This window comes from Sorex fumeus, unplaced genomic scaffold, assembly GCF_029834395.1.
Source record: "Sorex fumeus unplaced genomic scaffold, SorFum_2.1 ptg000044l, whole genome shotgun sequence".
NCBI lineage: Eukaryota > Metazoa > Chordata > Mammalia > Eulipotyphla > Soricidae > Sorex > Sorex fumeus.
This window is the reverse complement of record NW_026606101.1, coordinates 63,984,150-64,002,978: the sequence shown is the minus strand read 5'-3', so window position 1 is coordinate 64,002,978 and position 18,829 is coordinate 63,984,150. Positions and strand designations below refer to the sequence as shown.

The window sequence follows — 18,829 nt, the reverse complement described above, 5'->3', positions numbered from 1 at the left end:
AACTGACTCCAGAGATCAATGCACCCTTCACCATCTTCCAAGAGAGGAAGGCCAGATGGGCAGGGAGAGAGACGGTAAAGCTCTTACACAGCCACTGAGCAGGTTGGGGGAGCGGAAAGAATCAAAACTAAAAACTATCAGGCTGTGGTGAAGCCTTGGATTCAAGTACCAGTCATTGGTAAAATCCACCACCACTCAAAAATGAAAACTCATTACACTTTCAAATCCATATATTTAATTTTTATTGAATTTGTTAATGTTAAGAGTTCTTGCACTGCCAAACCATGCCTGAGAATTCAAAGAAAGAAATGGTACAATGGACAGCCTCATCCACCCATCATACAGTATATTAAAACTTGATTCATGTGCATTTTGATAATTTCACAATCTTTTAAAAAGTTATGAGTTGTAATTTAAAATCTCCTGCAGGCCTTCAGATTTCTAGTCCACTATGCCATTAAATAACATTTCCACATATTCATCTCAGTTCATTCCTCTGTAACATAACCCCCCACCCTCCCAGTAAAATTCTACTAGAAAAAAAGAGCATAATTTCCAGGGAAAATATGTGGCTCAAGATCCAAGAGATTATTTGTTAAGATTTTTGGCTCTCAAATAAAGCCTTCGGTTTAAATCAAGTCCCTTGTGTGGTTTTTTTCCCCCGCCCCTCCCTTAATCACCCAACCTCCTGTTCAGGCTGGTTCAGCTACTCACCCAAGTTAAGTCAGAAGACAAGACACTCTTTCTGCCTGCCACCTCAAATACCGTAATTGCCAGAATATAGCTGGCAGGTCCTGTCAGGAGTACTATAACCCTCCCAGGAGTTCCATTCCTGTAGTAATACTTTAATAAAGACTAGACTCCTTTAGGAAAAGGCTTTGATATCAGGGTAGTTGTACTCATTTGCTTCACTCTTGCCAGTAGCAAGTCTGCAACTCCTGCATTTGGCAAAGGTATGTATTATAGAGAGAAATCGACTCTGCATCATGGTCACACACCACTCTGAATATTTCTAAAGACTCAAAGATACAAAACTAGGAAATTACCAGACTATCTCATTAGATGTAAAGAAACTTCAGTAATCATGGGCTGCTTCCTTAAGTTTACTTTAAGGATTAAGTTGTAATTAATTATTAAAACAGAAGTGCTACATCACCTGTCTTTCACCCCTGACTCCCCAAATGAGCAGCATATCACCGAAAGGTGGATAACAACTGGGACCATCACCGCACCTATTGAATGTTCAACACTTTGAACATTAATACTTGAATGTTCGTGAAAAGTTGGGCACAGTATACCTGGAATTCTTGTCAAAGATTATCCGAGATCCGAACAACTTAAATGGGTTTTAGGTGAAATTCTGCTCTCATGGCTTTGAGTTTATAAGGACAAATCCCTTGGCCCTAGCAGAAACCATACTCTTTCCACTGTAGTTTACTACACAATTTAGACCTGATTCAAGGAGGCTTAGCAGCACCTGAAATAGAGCCCCCTGCATCCACTGCCCTTAACATTTGACATCAAAGGCAATTTGGTTCCACTCTAGGAATTGGCAAATTCACAAGACATTTCACAATTCTAATGCATATTTCAGGTTATTGAACCAAGCAATATGCTCTGTCAAAGAATTTATTCCAAGTCAAAGCGAAAAAGGCCTTAATGTGGAACACAGAAAAAGCACTACCCAAATTTAAAAAAAAGAAGAAAGAAAGGAAAAAAAGACTAAAAGAAACAAGGGTAATCCCCACCCCCCTTTCCCACTTGAGGGACCCGAGTTTGGTTGAATTTGTGGTTACCTCAGAATACAACTCAAAGTTTAAATTAGAAATCACAGCCCTACATAGATTATCTGAACGAATCAGTTCTTTTGAGCGGCATGTTCCAGGAAGTCTAACACAGCCACAGCCCACTACAGAGAATATTCCTTAAGGATGGGGCACAGGACAGGTTAATTAAGGTCACTTAAATCTTCATCTTTTACAGCAGATCAGAACCCAGATGGCTGACTTTCTGCAGGATTTCTGATAGGAATCCAGTAGAGCTGGTTTCAAGTTTCACGACACTTAATAGCAGTAACCTTCTTATCCAGAAGTTGTGATCCACATGAAGTCCACAATGAGTGCAGCAAATCTGAGGTAGTCAACCCTTACGAAGGCTCAGTATCTGAACATAAAAAGATTTTGAAATGACCACTGGCTGCAGGGTTTGTTTTTCTGTATTTGTAAAGTAACTATGAAAGAACACTGCTGAATCTAGTTCACACATTTATGTAACAGAAAAATCACCCCTACATCCAATACACATTAAGAATAGTTGTGACACTTCAGATTTCCATAGCGCAATAGGGTTGGGCTGCATCAGTGGCTGTAGATCCAGCAGAGATCAGGTGACGAATGGCTGTTGGCGGTAGTTAGCTGTAGTCTAGTTACCTTAGAAGGGTTAGCAAAGACCATTCCTTAATTGTACTGTGTGTGGCTGCTTTTCTGATTTTCAAGCACAGCATACTGGTTGTCTAGCTGAAGCTTAACGACCTGGTTTTTTGAAACCTCATCCCTACCTCTATTTTTGTGTTTTACTACTTCAAAGCTCTTCTCCATTTCTTTATCCCTAAGGGAAAAGAAATGTAATCAGTAAATATCTCTTCTATGAGGTTGCTCTGAAAAAATTCGAGTTAAAAAGGGCTACCCTTTAGAAAAATGCTGAAGGAAGTTACAGGAGGGGAAAACTGGTGTATGACATCCTACCACTTTTAAAGGCTTCAAGCAAGCAGGAAACACAATATTCTATTTTCTAGAGAAGCACACATCCACTGAGTACTATAAACTGTAAGCCTACCTCAAGAACCACATAAGACACAGAAAATCTTATTTTGACTCTGATGAGTTGAGTTTCTTTTAGATCATCTTTTACTTCTAGCAAATAAAACAATTCGCTTCTTAATACATAAAGGCTACAATTTTCTGATTCAAATAAAGTTCTACTCTTCATTACTCAGTGATTGCCTGTCACTTTTAAGTTATGGAAGTGGACCAGATGGTGAATCACTCACTGTGCTCCCTTCAAAGGCCTCTTTGCAGGACATAGCAGAGGATCAAATCCAAGTGGGAGGTTTAAATTCAAGCCAGCTGTGCTCTCAAAAAAGGCAAAACATCTGGGAGTAACTTAAAAAATCACCCCCTAAAAATTTTATTTCCATCTGACGTAATTTACTTTCTTCCCACTTTATTTACTTAATGTCCTTAAATAAGATGTGATTTACCATATATGATCATTTAATTTCAAGTAAAATTCATTTGAAAAGTAGATGCTAAAATAAGATTTTAATACTAGACTTCTAAATGCCAATATCTTTCTTACATCTATCTACTCACATTAACTTGATTACAATAAATAATACTGCTCTATGTTCTAAGAAACATAACCAACAACAATGTTCTATAAAGAGGTTTAACTAGGTGAGAAGTGTAAAAGAGAGAAGAGAAAGGCATGTAAATATTTCTCTTTGGTGACTCCCCCTCTCCCCTCCATGTCCCTCCTTCTCTACCCTTTCTGGGTAAACTCATCCCACCCTAATTATCAGTGAGAGACTAGGCTTTCCCAGTAAGGAGCATCCCATTGAACTGGAAGCCTCTGCTGTGGGGTTTCTTATCTCCTACATCTCAGTCCCTAGTTAAGTGGACAGGGCTTAAAGCAAAGTGCAACAGAGTACTTACTTTCGGCTTTCTACATGCTTGGCAGTGGACTGCAGGGATGGGAACTGTGTATCACTGTAAATTTCTGGTGGTCCTTGTGGCGTTTTCCTGGTTGTAGTTAACCTGGCCCCAGGTGGTCTATATACACCACTAGTCATCACTGGTTCTGGGGTTTCTGTAACTAAAAAGTCATAACAGTTTGGAAAATGATTCAAATGCCAGGCATTTTAATTTGCAATTCTTGCTTTTCTGTTCACTTAACAATTAACCCCTACCCCCACCCATCCCCGGCCCTGACTACATACACACAAAAGCAGTGTATGTGGGATCTTAGACAACAGAAACTGAAGAAATGTAAATATTCTATTTCCCTAGGATAATCTTGAAATGCCTTTTTCATGTATGGTGTAAGGGTTAAGACACTTGCCCTGCGTGTCTCAGATCCAGTTTTGAAATCTCTGCCACCATCTATGGTTGCCTGAATACCTGGGCAGCACCTATGCACCACTGGGTGTCAACCTAACACCAAAACCAAAACCAACAAAAATCCCACCACCAACAAAAAAACCTTCACGAAGTTTATAGATCAGAGAGCAAAGAATCATTTTTTTTGAGTGGTGAATTAAATAAAAACATCCTCCCCTCAAAAAAAAAAAAACCACTCTAGAAAATAAAAATGACTTAATGAAACTGATGGGGGATGGGGGGCAAGGAGGGAGGGCAAGGATGAATACCCCACAAAGCTCAGAGATTATTTTTGCGTTTGTGCAAGGAATCACTCCTGGTGGGACCTGGGGGACCATGTAGAGTGCCAGGGATTAAACTCGGGTTGGCTGCATGCAAGACAAGTGCCCCCTCCCCACAGTACTAATCCTTGGCCCTATTCATTTATCTTTAACAATTTCCTTTTTTAACTTCGACAGTGGGTTCTTTTAGATTCCTCCTACTTATGCCCATCAGAGTAGATATAAAATAAGTTTGTTTTCCACTTATTATCAAAGACTTTGTTTTAGGGCTACAGAGCTAGCTAGAGCACATGCTTTGCATGCAGGAGGTGCAGATTCAAATCCTAGCATTGTATAAAGTTCTATGAGCATCTCAGGGAGATGATCTTCACAGCAGCAAGCTAGGAACAAAACAACAAAACCCAGAAGAAACTCAAAACAAAAACCAAAGAAAAATCCATGGGTGCGAGAGATGAGTTAATGGGCTGAGAATATGTCTGGGTTCATCACTGACACTATGTGGGATACCACATATATATTCCTGATCATCACCAAGAGCAATTCTTGTGATCAGAGGGAAGAAGCTTCTGGGCACCAATAAGTACAGTGCCTCTGTCCCCCAGCATCCCCCCCACCCAAAAAACCCAAACCAGAAAACACCTTCATTTCAAATGACCATCTCCATCACCACTTAGTAAAAATACAGTGCAGCCACTGAACTACTTCTGTAAAGTTTTTTACTATTCTCTAACTCTTACATGGGGAACAGCTCTAATGTAACACCCATCCCCCACTGAGCCCTGGTGTGGCAGCTTTGTTCTAAGCCACAGTGAGATTGTAAATATTAAACACTGCTGCAACAGGGCTAGCCACTACCCACACAAGGCTACTTAATGAAATAAAGTACAAACACTGCTGTTCCCAGACAAGGAAATAAAATATAGAAGGAAAGGTGTCATGCTGAAAATTGAGCAAAAGCCTAATGAACAAACAAGCTAAATTTGGTCCAACAAACACAATTGTAATATTACCTATTTTTTTAACTACAACAGAACTAAATAATTATAATATACAGGACTCTCAAAATATAATTTCCTAGCTATCCCTTTACATAGTTTACAGACTCTTAATAGAAAAGAATTTCCGGTTGAAATTGAAGAGTACAAAGAGACCACAATGTGTGCCTACACAGGAGCAGAGAGAGCAAGGAGCTGATTAACAATGAGAAAGTTGCAAAGGGGACAAGACATCATCATCAGCAGGAGCGTAGAGTCACTAAAAACTGCAGCAGGTCCAGAGTTAGTATAGTGGTTAAGGCACATGACCGAGGCTCAATTCCCAACATCACAAGGTCCCCAAGGCACCGAAGGTGTATCTCTGGTACCACAAAACCTGAGCATCACCTCCTCAGGCTCCTGTATAAAACAATGATCCAGTGGCCAAGAATTACCCACACTCCCTGGGCGCTGCTTACGGGGCTCCCAAAACAAAACACCCGAGAATCTATTCTGACCAGACAGGACACCACTGGAGGCTTGTGAATAGCACAGGGACAAAATCTGCCAGATTTAAAAGACTCAACTGCTTGTTGTCTGGGAGCTGAGCTTCTAAAACAGAACAGGGCTTCCAGAGAGATGGTACGGCAGCTAGGTTGTTTGCCTTGCACATAGCCAACCCTGTTCATCCAGGGCATCCCATATGGTCCCCTGAGCACAGACAGATGTTGTCCAAGAATAAAAAACAAAACCGGCTATACCAGAAAAGAATATACCTCGGTAATTCACATAAAAAAAAAAAAGACAGCCCATGGGGCTGGAGTGATAGTACAGCAGGTAGGGTGTTTGCCTTGCACGCGCCCAACCTGGGTTCGCCTTGCACGCGCCCAACCTGGGTTCGATTGCCAGCATCCCAAATGGTTCACTGAGCACTGCCAGGAGTAATTCCTGAGTGCAAGGCCAGGAGTAACCCCTGTGCACTGCCGGGAGTGACTCCAAAAGACAGCCCCAGGCTTGATCTTCAGTATCTTCCTATGCTTGTTTCTATGAATCACTGCTTGTTTTTTCACACTGGAGAAGCCCTAGTTCTCTCTTCAACACTTCTTTCTCTCCCTAGTATCTAAGTTAAGTTTCATTTAATAAAAACTACTTTGCTTTCACTTAACTGGACAGCCCAAGGTGGTAGCACTGGAGAGAAGTCATGGTATACTTTTAAAGAACGGCCAAAAGAATCTGCTGCCAGATTAGATTTAGACTTGGGAGCAAGAAGTCAAAGTCGACTTCAAGGTCTGTGCCTAAGCTGCTGAAACAGTAACACTGCTGTTCTCTGTCTGACAAAGCTGCAGGCAGACCTGATACACAGCACTTCAGTTTTGAACAGGAGACTGAGATGCTGATAGGCAGTTTAGGATATATATCTAAAGTTCAGGAAAGAAATGAGTCCGTGATGTAAATTTAAGAGTTACAGGCATGTAGACTTTGTCAAGGGAATGAGCATAGATGGTAAAGAGGAAGAACTAGCAAAAGAAATTGAGAATCAACCAATCTGTCCTGTTAGCCAAGAGAAGACTGTCTCAAAAAGGCAAGTAAGATGACAACTGGGAATTAGATTTAGCAACACAGGCCATGCGAGATCAGTAGAGGCAGCAGTAACACAGCAAAATGCTAGAAAGGATGCAAAAACAGATAACTGGATATTATGATTTGGGATGATTTGTTTATTGCTACATTATTCTGCATAATGGGTGGGCTCCTTGTAGCTCAGTAGCAGAGGCACTTGACACCAGTGTGTGGGGCCCTGGGTTCTATTCCTGACACTAAATAATGAGTAGTTATTAAAAGCAGTGCTTCTCAAACTGTTTTCATTCTTGACCTCCAAAGGAATTTTTTTATGGGAGTTGTTTTATTGTGGAAGTGGTTGAGGGAAGTTTTGGGTAATCCCCAGAAAAGCACACGGGGTTGCTTGGCTAGGCGCTTGGGATGAGGCATCACTCCTTAAAGTGTTCAAGGGACCAAGCAATTCTGGAACAGAAAGTGGGCCTCCTGTTTGTAAAGCATATGCTCAGTCCACTGAGTTACCTCTTCAGCCTTTAAGATACCATTTTGCTAATTACCACTACTATCCCCACACCAAGAAACACTACTGATGATTATATATTTTGAACCCTCTGGTGGGCTAGAATCATTCACAATCTAAGATTTTTTACAATCCCCAACATTTTTTGTTTCCTTGGGAGTGAAAAAAATTTGCCATTCAAGAAAACCGGGAACAGAAGAAATAAAAACATGTCAACACATAGGTAATCAAAATGTACACCTCAGTCTTAGCTATAAAAAACGGGAGCAAATGCTTAAATATTAAAAGTAATAAATTAGTTTTCATATAAATTTAAACCTAAAGACATGCACCCTAATTTTAAAATTTTATTACTTAGGAAATAAATACATTTCTCTCTCCTGCCCACCCCACCCCCGCCATCCCCATAAGCATGTAGTTTGGTGAAATGCTAGCCCTACGTAAAATCATACCTAAACATCCTTATGAAAATAAATACTGGGGCTGGAGCAATAGCACAGTGGGTAGGGTACTTGCCTTGCACGCGGCCAACCCGGGTTCGATTCCCAGCATCCCGTATGGCCCCCTGAGCACCGCCAGGGCTAATTCCTGAGCGCAGAGCCAGGAGTAACCCCTGTGCATTGCCAGGTGTGACCCAAAAAGCAAAAAAAATATATAAAATAAAAATAAATACCAATTACCTATTACTGGAGCAGGAGGTGCTTGTACCGGGGCTGTTTTATTCCAAGGACCTGAAGATTTTTCTACACCACTACCACCACCTCCGCCTCCTCCTTCTTCCCAATTGTCGCCTGGATCTTCTCTCTTTTCATTATCATCTTCTTCCTTTTCACTGCCGCAAGAGATACACAAGTGAATTCAATTAGAGAACCACTAAGAAAGCTGTTAGTCCAAATCTGCATGACCCGGGGTACAAACTGTCAACCTTTGCCCTCATTTTCTATGACAATGCTTACTCCTGTCTTCAGTTCATTATCCTTCTTGACCCATTCCCTCTGAATGAAAACATAGCTGGTGATCATAACACTCTTTCCCTGGCTTTCCATTTTGATAGCGAAACGAGAAAATATCTCACACCACAAATGACTCCTACCCCACTGTGTAGGACTATCATAGCTGCTCTTCTGCAACAAAAAAGCCCTGGAACGTGCTTTACTTTCATTTCTTTCAAAATTAAATGCAGTGATTTCCACCAGAGAAGGTTCTAGAATTGAGAGACCTCGATTGCAATCAGAAAGGGTAGAAGGAAGCAAATTTATCAATTTGCATTTATAGCAGACCACAGCCAGAGTAAATAGAACGGACAAAGTAGAAACCAAAAAACAGACAATGTCGGTTATCTTCCTTACGAACAAATAAAAACCTACACACCCATTTAAAATAATGCTGAGATGCTGCAGAGATACCCCTGGACCCCGAAGTCACCATCCAGTTAAAAATTTAACTCCGTGGGGCTGGAGCAATAGCACAGTGGGTAGGGAGTTTTCCTTGCACGCGACTGACCCGGGTTTGATTCCCAGCATCCCATACGGTCCCCCGAGCACCGCCAGGAGTGATTCCTGAGTGTCAAGCCAGGAGTAACCCCTGAGCATCGCCGGGTGTGACCCAAAAAGCAAAATAAATAAAAATTTAACTCCAGCTCTAGCACCCTATTTAAAATTCCTGGAGTGACACGCCACTGATATATCAAGAGTAGCATACCACACTGGATGGGATGTTAAGTAGAACGCAACCCATCTTCATAAAAATGTGTGTATGTATATATATAAAAATAAATATATACATATCATATATAAGCACACAAGGCTCAACCTGTAGCAACATGTTAGTGATCACACAGGGGCTTAATGGCTCCAAGGTGAGATACAATAATTTTCAGTTTCCTCTAAGGAAACCCTTTTTGGATCAGTTCTAGTGAATTATTCATAACAAGTAATATAAAATAAATTATTTAGTATCTACCTTTGGGGCAGGCTTGGTGATGGTGTTAAAATTTGAAATAATGGTGGTGGGATGATGTACTAAAGGTAGGACTGGTGTTGAAACATTGAATGTAATAAATTGTGAACAATTTATGAAAACAAAATATAAATAAACATGTAATATTAGGAGGAGCCAGAGCAATAATACAGAGGATAGCGCATTTGCCTTGCACAGGGTCCACTAGGTTCAATCCCCGACATCCTATATGGGTCCCAAACACTGCCAAGATTAATTCCTGTGTACAGAACCAGGAGTAACCCCTCAGCATCCATGGGTGTAGCCCCAAACCCAATAAACAAACAAATAAATAAATAGGCATTTAGGAGACAGAAATAACAGTACAGGAGTAACTGCGTATCTTTCACCTGGCTGACCCTGGTTTGATCACTGGCATGGAATGGTCTCCTGACTATCACCTATGACCCAACAGTGCGAAGGATGTCTATGCCATTAGTTCAATGCAGGACCTGCAGAAATACCCAGGCCATGCAGTGGTGGCTTAGGGGCCTCCACAGCTGCACCAGCGATGCTTAGGGGATGATAAAGTACCTGTAATCAAACCCAGGCCGGCACAATATCCCCTCTGTCCCCTCTATATTTACAATTAATTGAATAATGCATCAATTCATACAATTGTTCACTGATGTATATTAGACTAAAAAATGTTGTCTCCAGTGACTATATGGCCATCAATATATTCAAACCAGAGTTTACAATATTAACTGAAAACCAAAAAATCTGTTATTATTTTGGGGTTACACCAGCAGTGGGGACTGAACCTGGGCCGCATGCAAGGCAAATGCCTTCTCCTCTGTACCATTTCTCAGCCTTCCTCCCCAAATTCTGATTATCTGAATAGAATATAGACAATTTTTATACAGATATTTTTGTAGTTACCAAATGTCCTAACAACAGTTTTTCTAGTTCACCAAAAACTTCAAACTCCAATTTGGGCCTCAACACGTGCCTCAATAGTAGAACACATGCTTTGCATGGTATGATGTCCTATGCAAAACCCAGGGCAAAACTAATTTAATTACAGCAGAGCTTTTTCATATATTTCCACATTCCAGAAAAGGTCACATTTCCAAAACCAAACCTCTGAACAAGAAACATGTTGAAATAATTATTTCCATGGGAAAGAATAATGCTACAATTTGGTGTTTGATCAGTATCAGTTAAATTTCATCTTTTTAAACACTAACAGATACTATAAATTCATCACAGTTCGAAGTACACTGACACAAATATGAGTAACTCTTATAAGCAGGATGTATAATTCTAAAAAAAGGGTACTTTAGTGAACATGTTTCTACGTTGCCAGGTAGCATTCCACCCACTTTTCAGATTTCAACCTCACATTAACACCGAGGCAAAAAGACCTGTTGTACATAGCTGAAGAAACTGATGCTCAAGACATCTAAGTACTTTCTTTTCCCAGAGCTGCATGCAGAGTAACAAGGTTAATTAAGAGTCTGAAGCCCATTCTCTTTCAGATTGCCTCTTCATCATACATGACAGATATTTGAGAAATTTTTAGTACGATCAATGAAAATGATTATGCATCTTGCGGCTGCATATTTATGAAGAACGGGGGTGGGGGTGGAAGATAGCGCAATGGGATGCAGTGCATGCCTCTGTGCAGAGTTGCAGCACCCCATCATTCTGGTAACTAAATCAGAGCACCACTGGGTATGGCCCAAAACAGGGAAGAGAAGAGCAAAGAGAATAGAACATGCCTAGCTTCTTAGCAGAGACATGAATATCCTAATCCCTCCTCCCCTAAGAGCAGAAGCAGCTAAACCAAACCCAGAACTAATGGCTCCTGGAGATCTCCATTGGTTTGACACTAGTTTGCAACCACTACTAGTCATGGTAAAATGGAGAAAAATGGCATGATGAGCTATGCCCACAGCTTTCAATGTCATTTCACCTCACCCAGAATTTTTGCTTGTTTTTAGGCCACAATAACGGTGCTCAGGGACAATTCGTATGAAAGGCTACACCTGTGGCTTCCACATGCAAAACATACATTCCTGCCCTTTATGCCATCTCCCTGATCCTCAAAATGTCTCATTTATTTGGTTTTGGTGGTACTCATTTGTTACCACTGGCAGAACCAGGAAACAAACCAGGGTTGTTTACAAGCCAAGCAAGCGCCTAACCTCTGTGCTCTATCGCTCCAGTCAGTTCCAAAAATTTCTTGACCCTTTTTCTCATGGCAGGCTCTTTGTCACCTGTGCTCCACAATTATGTTATATATCCCTAAAATATATATTGGTATCCAGTGGATCATACAGCAGTGCCTGGCACACACATACAATAAACAATCATACTAATATTTGCTACAATGAACATAGCCTAAATGTAACAGTAATTTCCCTCTGCAAGTACAATTTAACTAGCTCTACTTAACAGATGTAATTATTTAGATTTCTTAAAAAGCTTCCAGGAAACCACTATAGAGACAGGATAAAAGCTTAATATTTAGTAACCTCAAAACTACAATAAAGGGACTGGAGCCATAGTACAGCGGGTAGGGCATTTGCCTTGCATGCAGCTGATCCGGGTTCGATTCCCAGCATCCCATATGGTCCCGAGCACTGCCAGGAGTAACTCCTGAGTGCAAAACCAGGAATAACCCCTGTGCATCACCAGGTGTGACCCAAAAAGCAAAACAAAAACAAACAAAAACTACAATAAAATCTTCCTTTCAAAAATCCATTTTAAAGACAGGAGGGGAGAGGCCAGAGCAGTGGCAGAGGGTAGGGCATCTGCTTTGAATGCCAACTACCCAGGTTAGTGATCCCTGGCATCCCCTATGTTCCTCTGAGCACCGCCCCAGAGTAATTCCTGAGTGCAGAGCCAGGAGTAAGCCCTGAACATTGCTGGGTGTGACTCAAAAAGGTCAAAATTAATAAATAGATAAAGATAAAAGAGCCAATATGTCCCACTCAACCAATACTCTTTAAATAGTAGGCCCTTTCTCTTATCTACCTGGTGTCCTTTCTCAAGAATTCACCTATGTTACCTTGAATAAAATCTGCTTTACTTGTATTTTACAAAATGTGACACAAGCCCTTCTAAATAGTAGTACTTAATTAATTTCTGGTCTAGTTGGTAAACATGAGCAACATTAATACAGCCAAGCTCTCTAATGAAAGACAACCCCTTTCAAAAGTACTTATCTTAAAAAAAAAAAAGTACTTATCTTTGCTAAAGATGCAGCATGCTAGTCTACTTTAAGAGCAAGTGTCAGTGGTCTGGAACACTTACACTGCATGCAAAAAGCATGAGGCTTCATTCCACTGCACTGAGCTGGTTGGTAGCAGTTCTGACCACTGCTGGCATTTAAAAAAAAAAGCAAAAAAAAAAGATCCTTTAAGACTAGCTGCAGCTGCAATACTGCAACTAAAGACAAAAAAATGGTAAGTAGACCCGAGCAAAGTTTTAATAGATACTTATTTTACTATTCCTGCAATTTTCTGGGTTCTTAATTTTTCAAAGAAAAATATTGGAAAAGTTGTCCATAAATGGTGCATTTCAAGACTTATTTAAGTCCACTTCCAAGGTTTCACTTTCTTATATGCCATTTTTGTGATACTAAGGTTCTTTCAGAGAGAAAACGATTATATATTCATTTGATATGCCTTCAAATGCTACCCCTTCTCAAATTTTGGTACTATAAACCAGGTGTGATTGCTAAATAGTAAATTCAGGTGAATTATCCTTCATTCTAACACATTAAACAAATAAAAAATTAACCAAGTGGACACCTAAAAAACATTAGAGGAGGTTCATACAACTGCCCCAGAGCCTCAATTTTGAAGAAAACATTCATGTGGGAGTAAACCCCTCTCCAACCTAGCAGCTTGCTAGGGGTTGGTAGCCCCTAGCACAGGTGGACATAGCCTCAAAACAAAAATACGAAGAAGGTAAATGACTTACCCAAGGTCAGACAAAAGCAGTAGGACTAACATGTGAACACAGGTTTGTCTTTCCCTGGAGCCTATATTTTTGCAATGTTCTTCACTCTATTCTATGTCTATGGACTAATCTATCTTTCCTTAGGGACCCTCTCATTTAGTTTTACTACTGTACTGTAGCACTGTCCTTCCATTTTTCATCGATTTACTCGAGCAGGCACCAGTAACATCTCCATTGTGAGACTTGTTATGCCACAGGGAGCTTGCCAGGCTCTGCCATGCGGGGTTTCATTATTACAAAGATTTAAGACAAAACTTAAAGAGGATATTGAAGTATATATTCTGAGGTCATGAAGTTTTTGTTTTAAAATAAACATGACTGGGCTGGAGAGAGAGCACAGCGCATAAGGCATTTGCCTTGCACACGGCCGACCCGGGTCCGATTCCCAGCATCCCACATAGTCCCCTGTGCATCGCCAGGTGTGACCCAAAAAGCAAAAAAAAACACAATAAAATAAAATAAATAACAAAATAAAATAAACATGATTATCAGTACCCAAGTGTGCTACTTAATTCAGCCCTTCCTTGGTTTCAAGTTCCCCTTTAGCAAAAGATTTTGCTGGTTGTTTTGTTGTAGGGCCACACTCAGGAACTGCTGAAAGGTTACCCTGGGCTCCATACTCCAGAATTACTCCTGGAACTACGTGGGGGCTCATGAGATGCCAAGGATCAAACCTGGTCAGCTATGTGCAAAGCAAGAACCCTACCCACTGTAGTCTCCTACATTCCTAAATGCAGAGCCAAGAGAAACCTCTAAGCATCATGGGGTGTGGCCCCAAACCCCCATCACCAACTAAAACTGCTAGTCTTGTTCATCAGTTCAGCCTGACCAAACACTACTGTTTTCTGTTCCACTTCAAAATCAATCTAGGGCCTGCAGCAGGAAAGGCTAATGAAGAGCCTCCTAACTCTATTGATGACGGAGGAACCAGACACAGAAATGTGCACCCCGAATGACCAAGAACTGTACACCGCCTTCCCTCTCCATTTCTACAGATCACATCTCAGAAAAAAGGAGTCTTCTCAACTACACCTAAACTATACCTCTTAACAAATTTTCTAAACTACACCTCCTAACAATTACCTGAAAAATGGGGCCAGAGAAATAGGATAATAGGTAGGACATTTGCCTGGCATGCAGCTGACCCAGGCTGAGTCCCTGGCTCCCCATATGGTCTCCTGAGCACCGAGCGTAGTGATTCTTGAGAGCAGAGTCAGGAGTAACCTGAGCAACACCAGATGTGGCGACAAATAAAATAAGTAAATCAAATAAAAATATCAAATATGAAGGAAGCCAAGAAGCAGCTGGGATTTGAACTTCAGTCTTATCATTTGTACTTAAAGCTACTACAGAGAAATCTAATGCCCCATTTCATAAGCTTCCCACTATCAGTTAGGTTTCACTTTGGTCAAGCTCATGCAACATAAAACCTAGAGCACTAATACTTTGCTAAAAAGACTGACTAAATACTTAGTTAAAAAGATTACCCCTGGTTTTCAAACAGAAAAAAATTACCATTATTACATGACAAAAAAAGCAGAAGACATATCCTGTACGAAAAATGGTTTCCTTCACCACTATGCCACATGAACAATAGCAAAAACTGCAAATTTCAAACCAAAAAGTTCCTTGGGATAATTTCTTTAAACTGGTAATAAAGAATTTTTTTGTCTTAAACCAATGAAATCATATGTTCTCTTTTCTACTTTATAACTGTCTCAAACTATGACATTTAATGGGTCTAACCTGATTACCAGAATGGATTTCATAGGTAAATATCCTTCTCATTTTAAATTCTATTAAAAAAAAATTTTTCAACTTAAAAAAAATTACTGTTTTTTGTTTTGGAGCCACACCTGTCAATGCTCAGGGGTGCCCAGGTTCAAACCCAGGTCAGCCACATGCAAGGCGGACACCCTACCTGCAGAACTCGCTAATCCACGGTTTTCTTGAATTACAAAAACACACACTACCAATTCTCCTCCTATAATATTCTAGAGAAATTCCATCTGCAGTTAGTGTTATCCTGGCGGGATGAGGACAGCTATTACAAAGGTGTGGGGGAAAAAGAAAAAAATGTTGCTACAGTGCTAGCAACATTCAAGTTTCTTAATCCTGAGTATAAATCGGCTGTCTGCGTCGAATCAAACACCTATTCCTGGTGAGGATCTGGAAAAGGACATTATTTCTGAAACAAGGAATTTCAAAAACTTAAGTTCCGCCTGGCCCATCAAAAGCGAAAACTCGCCAACCATGAAATCCACGGTAGCTGTCTCCTGAAGGCTTAACCCAGCCTGGAATTCTGACACCCGACACGCGACCCGCACGCAGGGAGCAAGTGGCCTATCCGCGCCGAGTCCGAAGGCGGCGAGGGTCGTTGAGGCGGGGGGCTTCGGGAAAGCCCACAGCAAGCACCCCAAGGAACCGGCTGCACCCAGCTGGAACCAGACCTACCTTATTTGCATTGCCTGAACTCTGAGGCCGCTGTAATCAACCTCTTTCTGCTCAAATTCTTTCCATTCATCTTCATCCTGCAAAATGCAAGTTCCATTCGACCGATCAGTTAACCAGGAAAATGACCAGACTTATTATTTAAAAAAAAAAAAGGGTAGGGGGGAACCAAGTGGCTGGGGGCGAGCGGCCACACGCGCGCGGCGTGATCCCGAGGCCCCCCCGGCCCCGCGGACGCAACGTCCCGCCGCCGACCAACGCTGCGAACTTCCACGCGGCCGCTCCGCCAGGGACACGTCGGATAGGAGTCAAGACGAGAGTCGCCCCCGGGGCGGACTACAAAGTCGGTCTCGGCGTGGCCGGGAGGAGTCTTCCCCCCCATCCCCCCACCCGCGGCCGGCTCGGGGCGCGGCGGCGGCCGAGTCATGCCCCTCGCGATGCCACACACGCGATTGTTCGCCCAGGCGGCTGCCGGGACGGGGCTGAGGTCGGAAGCCCGGACGAACCCCTCGGCGCGGGCGTGAGCCGGCGGCGCCCCGAGCCCCCCGCCCGCCCGCCCGACGCCCGGGGGGTCCCCGCGAGCACGGCCCGAGGCCGGCGGCGGCGGCGTCGTCACGTGGCCGCGCCGGCTCCTCACCTTGGTCACGGCCTTGGTGGCGGCGCCCAGGCCCGCGGCCCCCGCGCCCGCCGTCCCGCCGTCGCCCGGCCGGGTGCCCGCGCCCGCCCCGCCGCCCGCCGCGCCCGCGCCTCCGCCGCTCCCGCCGGCGCCGCCCGCCGAGCCCGCGGCACTGGCCGCCCGGCCGCTGCGCTCCTTCTTCTTCTTCTTGTCCCTCTTGGCGAAGAAGTTGTCCAGGCTCCGCTCCTCCGTCTCGGCCATGGCCGCGGCCTCGGCGGCCCGGATGGGTGGGGCCGGCGGCGGGCGCGGCCCGCGGGGCTCCGAGCTCCGAGGTCGAGGCCGGCGGCTGGGCGCTCACGCCGGCGGGCGGGCGCGGCGACGCCTCAGTCCCGCGGGGTCGCCGCGGCGGGCCGAGCGGCTCCCCCCCGCGGGCGGCCCTGAGGTGGTACGCTCCGCCGCGGGCCCCGCGCGCCGCCGCGGCCGCCCTGCGAGTCGGCCCGAGCCGCCGCCGCTGCTGCCGCCTCGGCCGCGGTGCACGAGCCGGTCCGCTCCACCGTCGCGGGAGGAGGACGCCGGGCGGCGGGGCCGGGGCGCCGGCGAGAGTGCTGGGAGCGCGGCGCCGCTTGCAGGAGCAGAGCGCGCGCGCGCAGGCCCGAAGAGGAGGGGAGAGGGGGTGGGGAGGGGAGGGAAGGGGAGGAGGGAGGGCGGGCCACCAGAAGCGAGAGGCAGCGCCTGCGCCTGCGTACTCGGCCGCGCCCGCCGCTGTGGGCGCGCCCGGGGAGGGCGGTGGGAGGAGGCGGGGGCGGGGCTACCGGGCGAGCCAATCAGGGCCCGAAACGAAACGCTTAAGCGACAATCCCCTGCCCCGGATGGGGCGGGGCCACGGCGTGGGGGCGGGGAAACGGGGTATGCTAAATAGGTGACGTGTGGCTCGCTCCGGCCTCCATTGGCCGAGGGCTTAGGCTCGGGGGCGGGCACCTAGAGGGCGGGTTTGGTGACTGGGCCGTCCGGGTCGCCGACTAGAGGCGCGGGTCTGTGCGCATGCGTGCGGTACACGTGTGTTTCCTAAGGCTGGAGCCAGCTGTGGCCTGCTAGTCGTTTGAACTTCAGCGAAGCGGAAAGGAGCGGGGTTAAAATAACCATCGAACCTCCTGCTCTGCTCCCTCTCTACTTCACTTTCTCTGGTCTGCCAGCTACTTAATGTTCATCCTGCGCGACGATTGTCTCAGTAAGAGAAGGAGTAGGCTTGAAGTTGAGAGCTCATTTCCTGAATTATCTTACTAAATTAATATAGGTCATGAGGTAGATGAGAGGGGATTGATTTTGCCCGAATTACCCTTTATTAGGTAGGTCTACGAAGGTCAAGCTAAGTATCTCTAGCTTGGTCTGTTAAATAGGGATTTTTGCCCCTGCAAAAGACAGTGGGGAATGTGTTCTCCGTTGGCTAGTTGCCCTATCCCTGGGTGCAACTTATTATTATTATTATTATTGTTTGGAGTACTCGCCCCTGCTTTGTCTTGAATCTGGACGCTGATTGCCGATTATCTTTAGTTTTTATCTCTAATCGGAGGAGTACAATAGCATATCGTAAGGTTGAAGACTAGAAAAAAATCCTAAGCTATACTTAGCTGTCCATTTTTAGTACTTTGGGCCTTGAGAATGAAATAAAGTCCAGAGAAGCTGGCACAGGGATGGATGTTTTCTTTGCACACTGCCAAGTCCAATTAAGTCCCTGGCATCCCTGTGTTCTACCAGCCATACCAGGAGTAGCCCCATTACCACAGGATATGACCCAGACACCCCCCCCCCAGACACCCTGAAAATGAAGCGAGTCTGTGTATATGAAATAGGTGGTCCAATATCTAGCTTCTTGTATTGCAATTGGCCTCTGTAACGTTTTAAAACTTGAAGGGGCCAGAGCGATATAGTACAGCTAGAATAATAGGACTTACCTTGCATGCAGCTGACCTGGGTTTCACCTCTGGCGTCCTGATGGTCCCTTGATTCCACCAGGAGTAATCTCTGAGCTAGAGCCAGTAGGAAGTCCTGAGCACAGCTGGTTGTGCTCCCCCCCAACCAAAAATAAATAAAACTTTGTTTTAAGGGGCTATTTCTATTCTTCCATCCCTCTTGGAGAGCCCAGCAAGCTACCAAGAGTATCCCGCCCTCACGGCAGAGCCTGGCAAACTCCCTGTGGCATATTCGATATGCCAAAAACAGTGACAACAAGTCTCACAATGAAGACGTTACTGGTGCCTGCTCTAGCAAATCGATGAATAACGGGAGGACAGTGCTACAGAGCT

The 18,829-nt window shown here is 44.2% G+C and overlaps 1 protein-coding gene across 3 annotated transcripts; it reads right to left on the bottom strand.

Annotated features, from left to right (window-relative positions):
• Positions 1-225: 225 nt before the first annotated feature.
• On the bottom strand, positions 226-17,198 carry CDV3 (CDV3 homolog). Of its 3 annotated transcripts, none has more exons than XM_056122006.1 (5): positions 16,548-17,193; positions 15,914-15,990; positions 8,170-8,321; positions 3,714-3,873; positions 226-2,163 (listed from the first exon to the last, which is right to left on the bottom strand). In XM_056122006.1, exons 1-5 carry the CDS (start codon positions 16,785-16,787, stop codon positions 2,157-2,159), a joined length of 636 nt encoding a protein of 211 aa, XP_055977981.1. In that variant the 5' UTR covers positions 16,788-17,193; the 3' UTR covers positions 226-2,156. The 3 variants fall into 3 exon arrangements, with proteins under 3 accessions (XP_055977981.1, XP_055977982.1, XP_055977979.1); XM_056122007.1 differs by lacking the exon at positions 226-2,163 and adding an exon at positions 2,202-2,429 and having other exon boundaries at positions 16,548-17,197; XM_056122004.1 differs by lacking the exon at positions 226-2,163 and adding an exon at positions 2,436-2,607 and having other exon boundaries at positions 16,548-17,198.
• Positions 17,199-18,829: the final 1,631 nt, after the last annotated feature.

Excerpts from the sequence above, each read along its gene's own strand:
- CDV3 (XM_056122004.1), bottom strand. The coding sequence starts at position 16,787 with ATGGCCGAGACGGAGGAGCGGAGCCTGGACAACTTCTTCGCCAAGAGG. Across the intron at positions 8,322-15,913 it reads GTTCAGGCAATGCAAATAAG|TGAAAAGGAAGAAGATGATA; the intron begins GTAGGTCTGGTT and ends CTCTTGCGGCAG. Across the intron at positions 3,874-8,169 it reads ACCTCCTGCTCCAGTAATAG|TTACAGAAACCCCAGAACCA; the intron begins GTAATTGGTATT and ends ATGACTTTTTAG.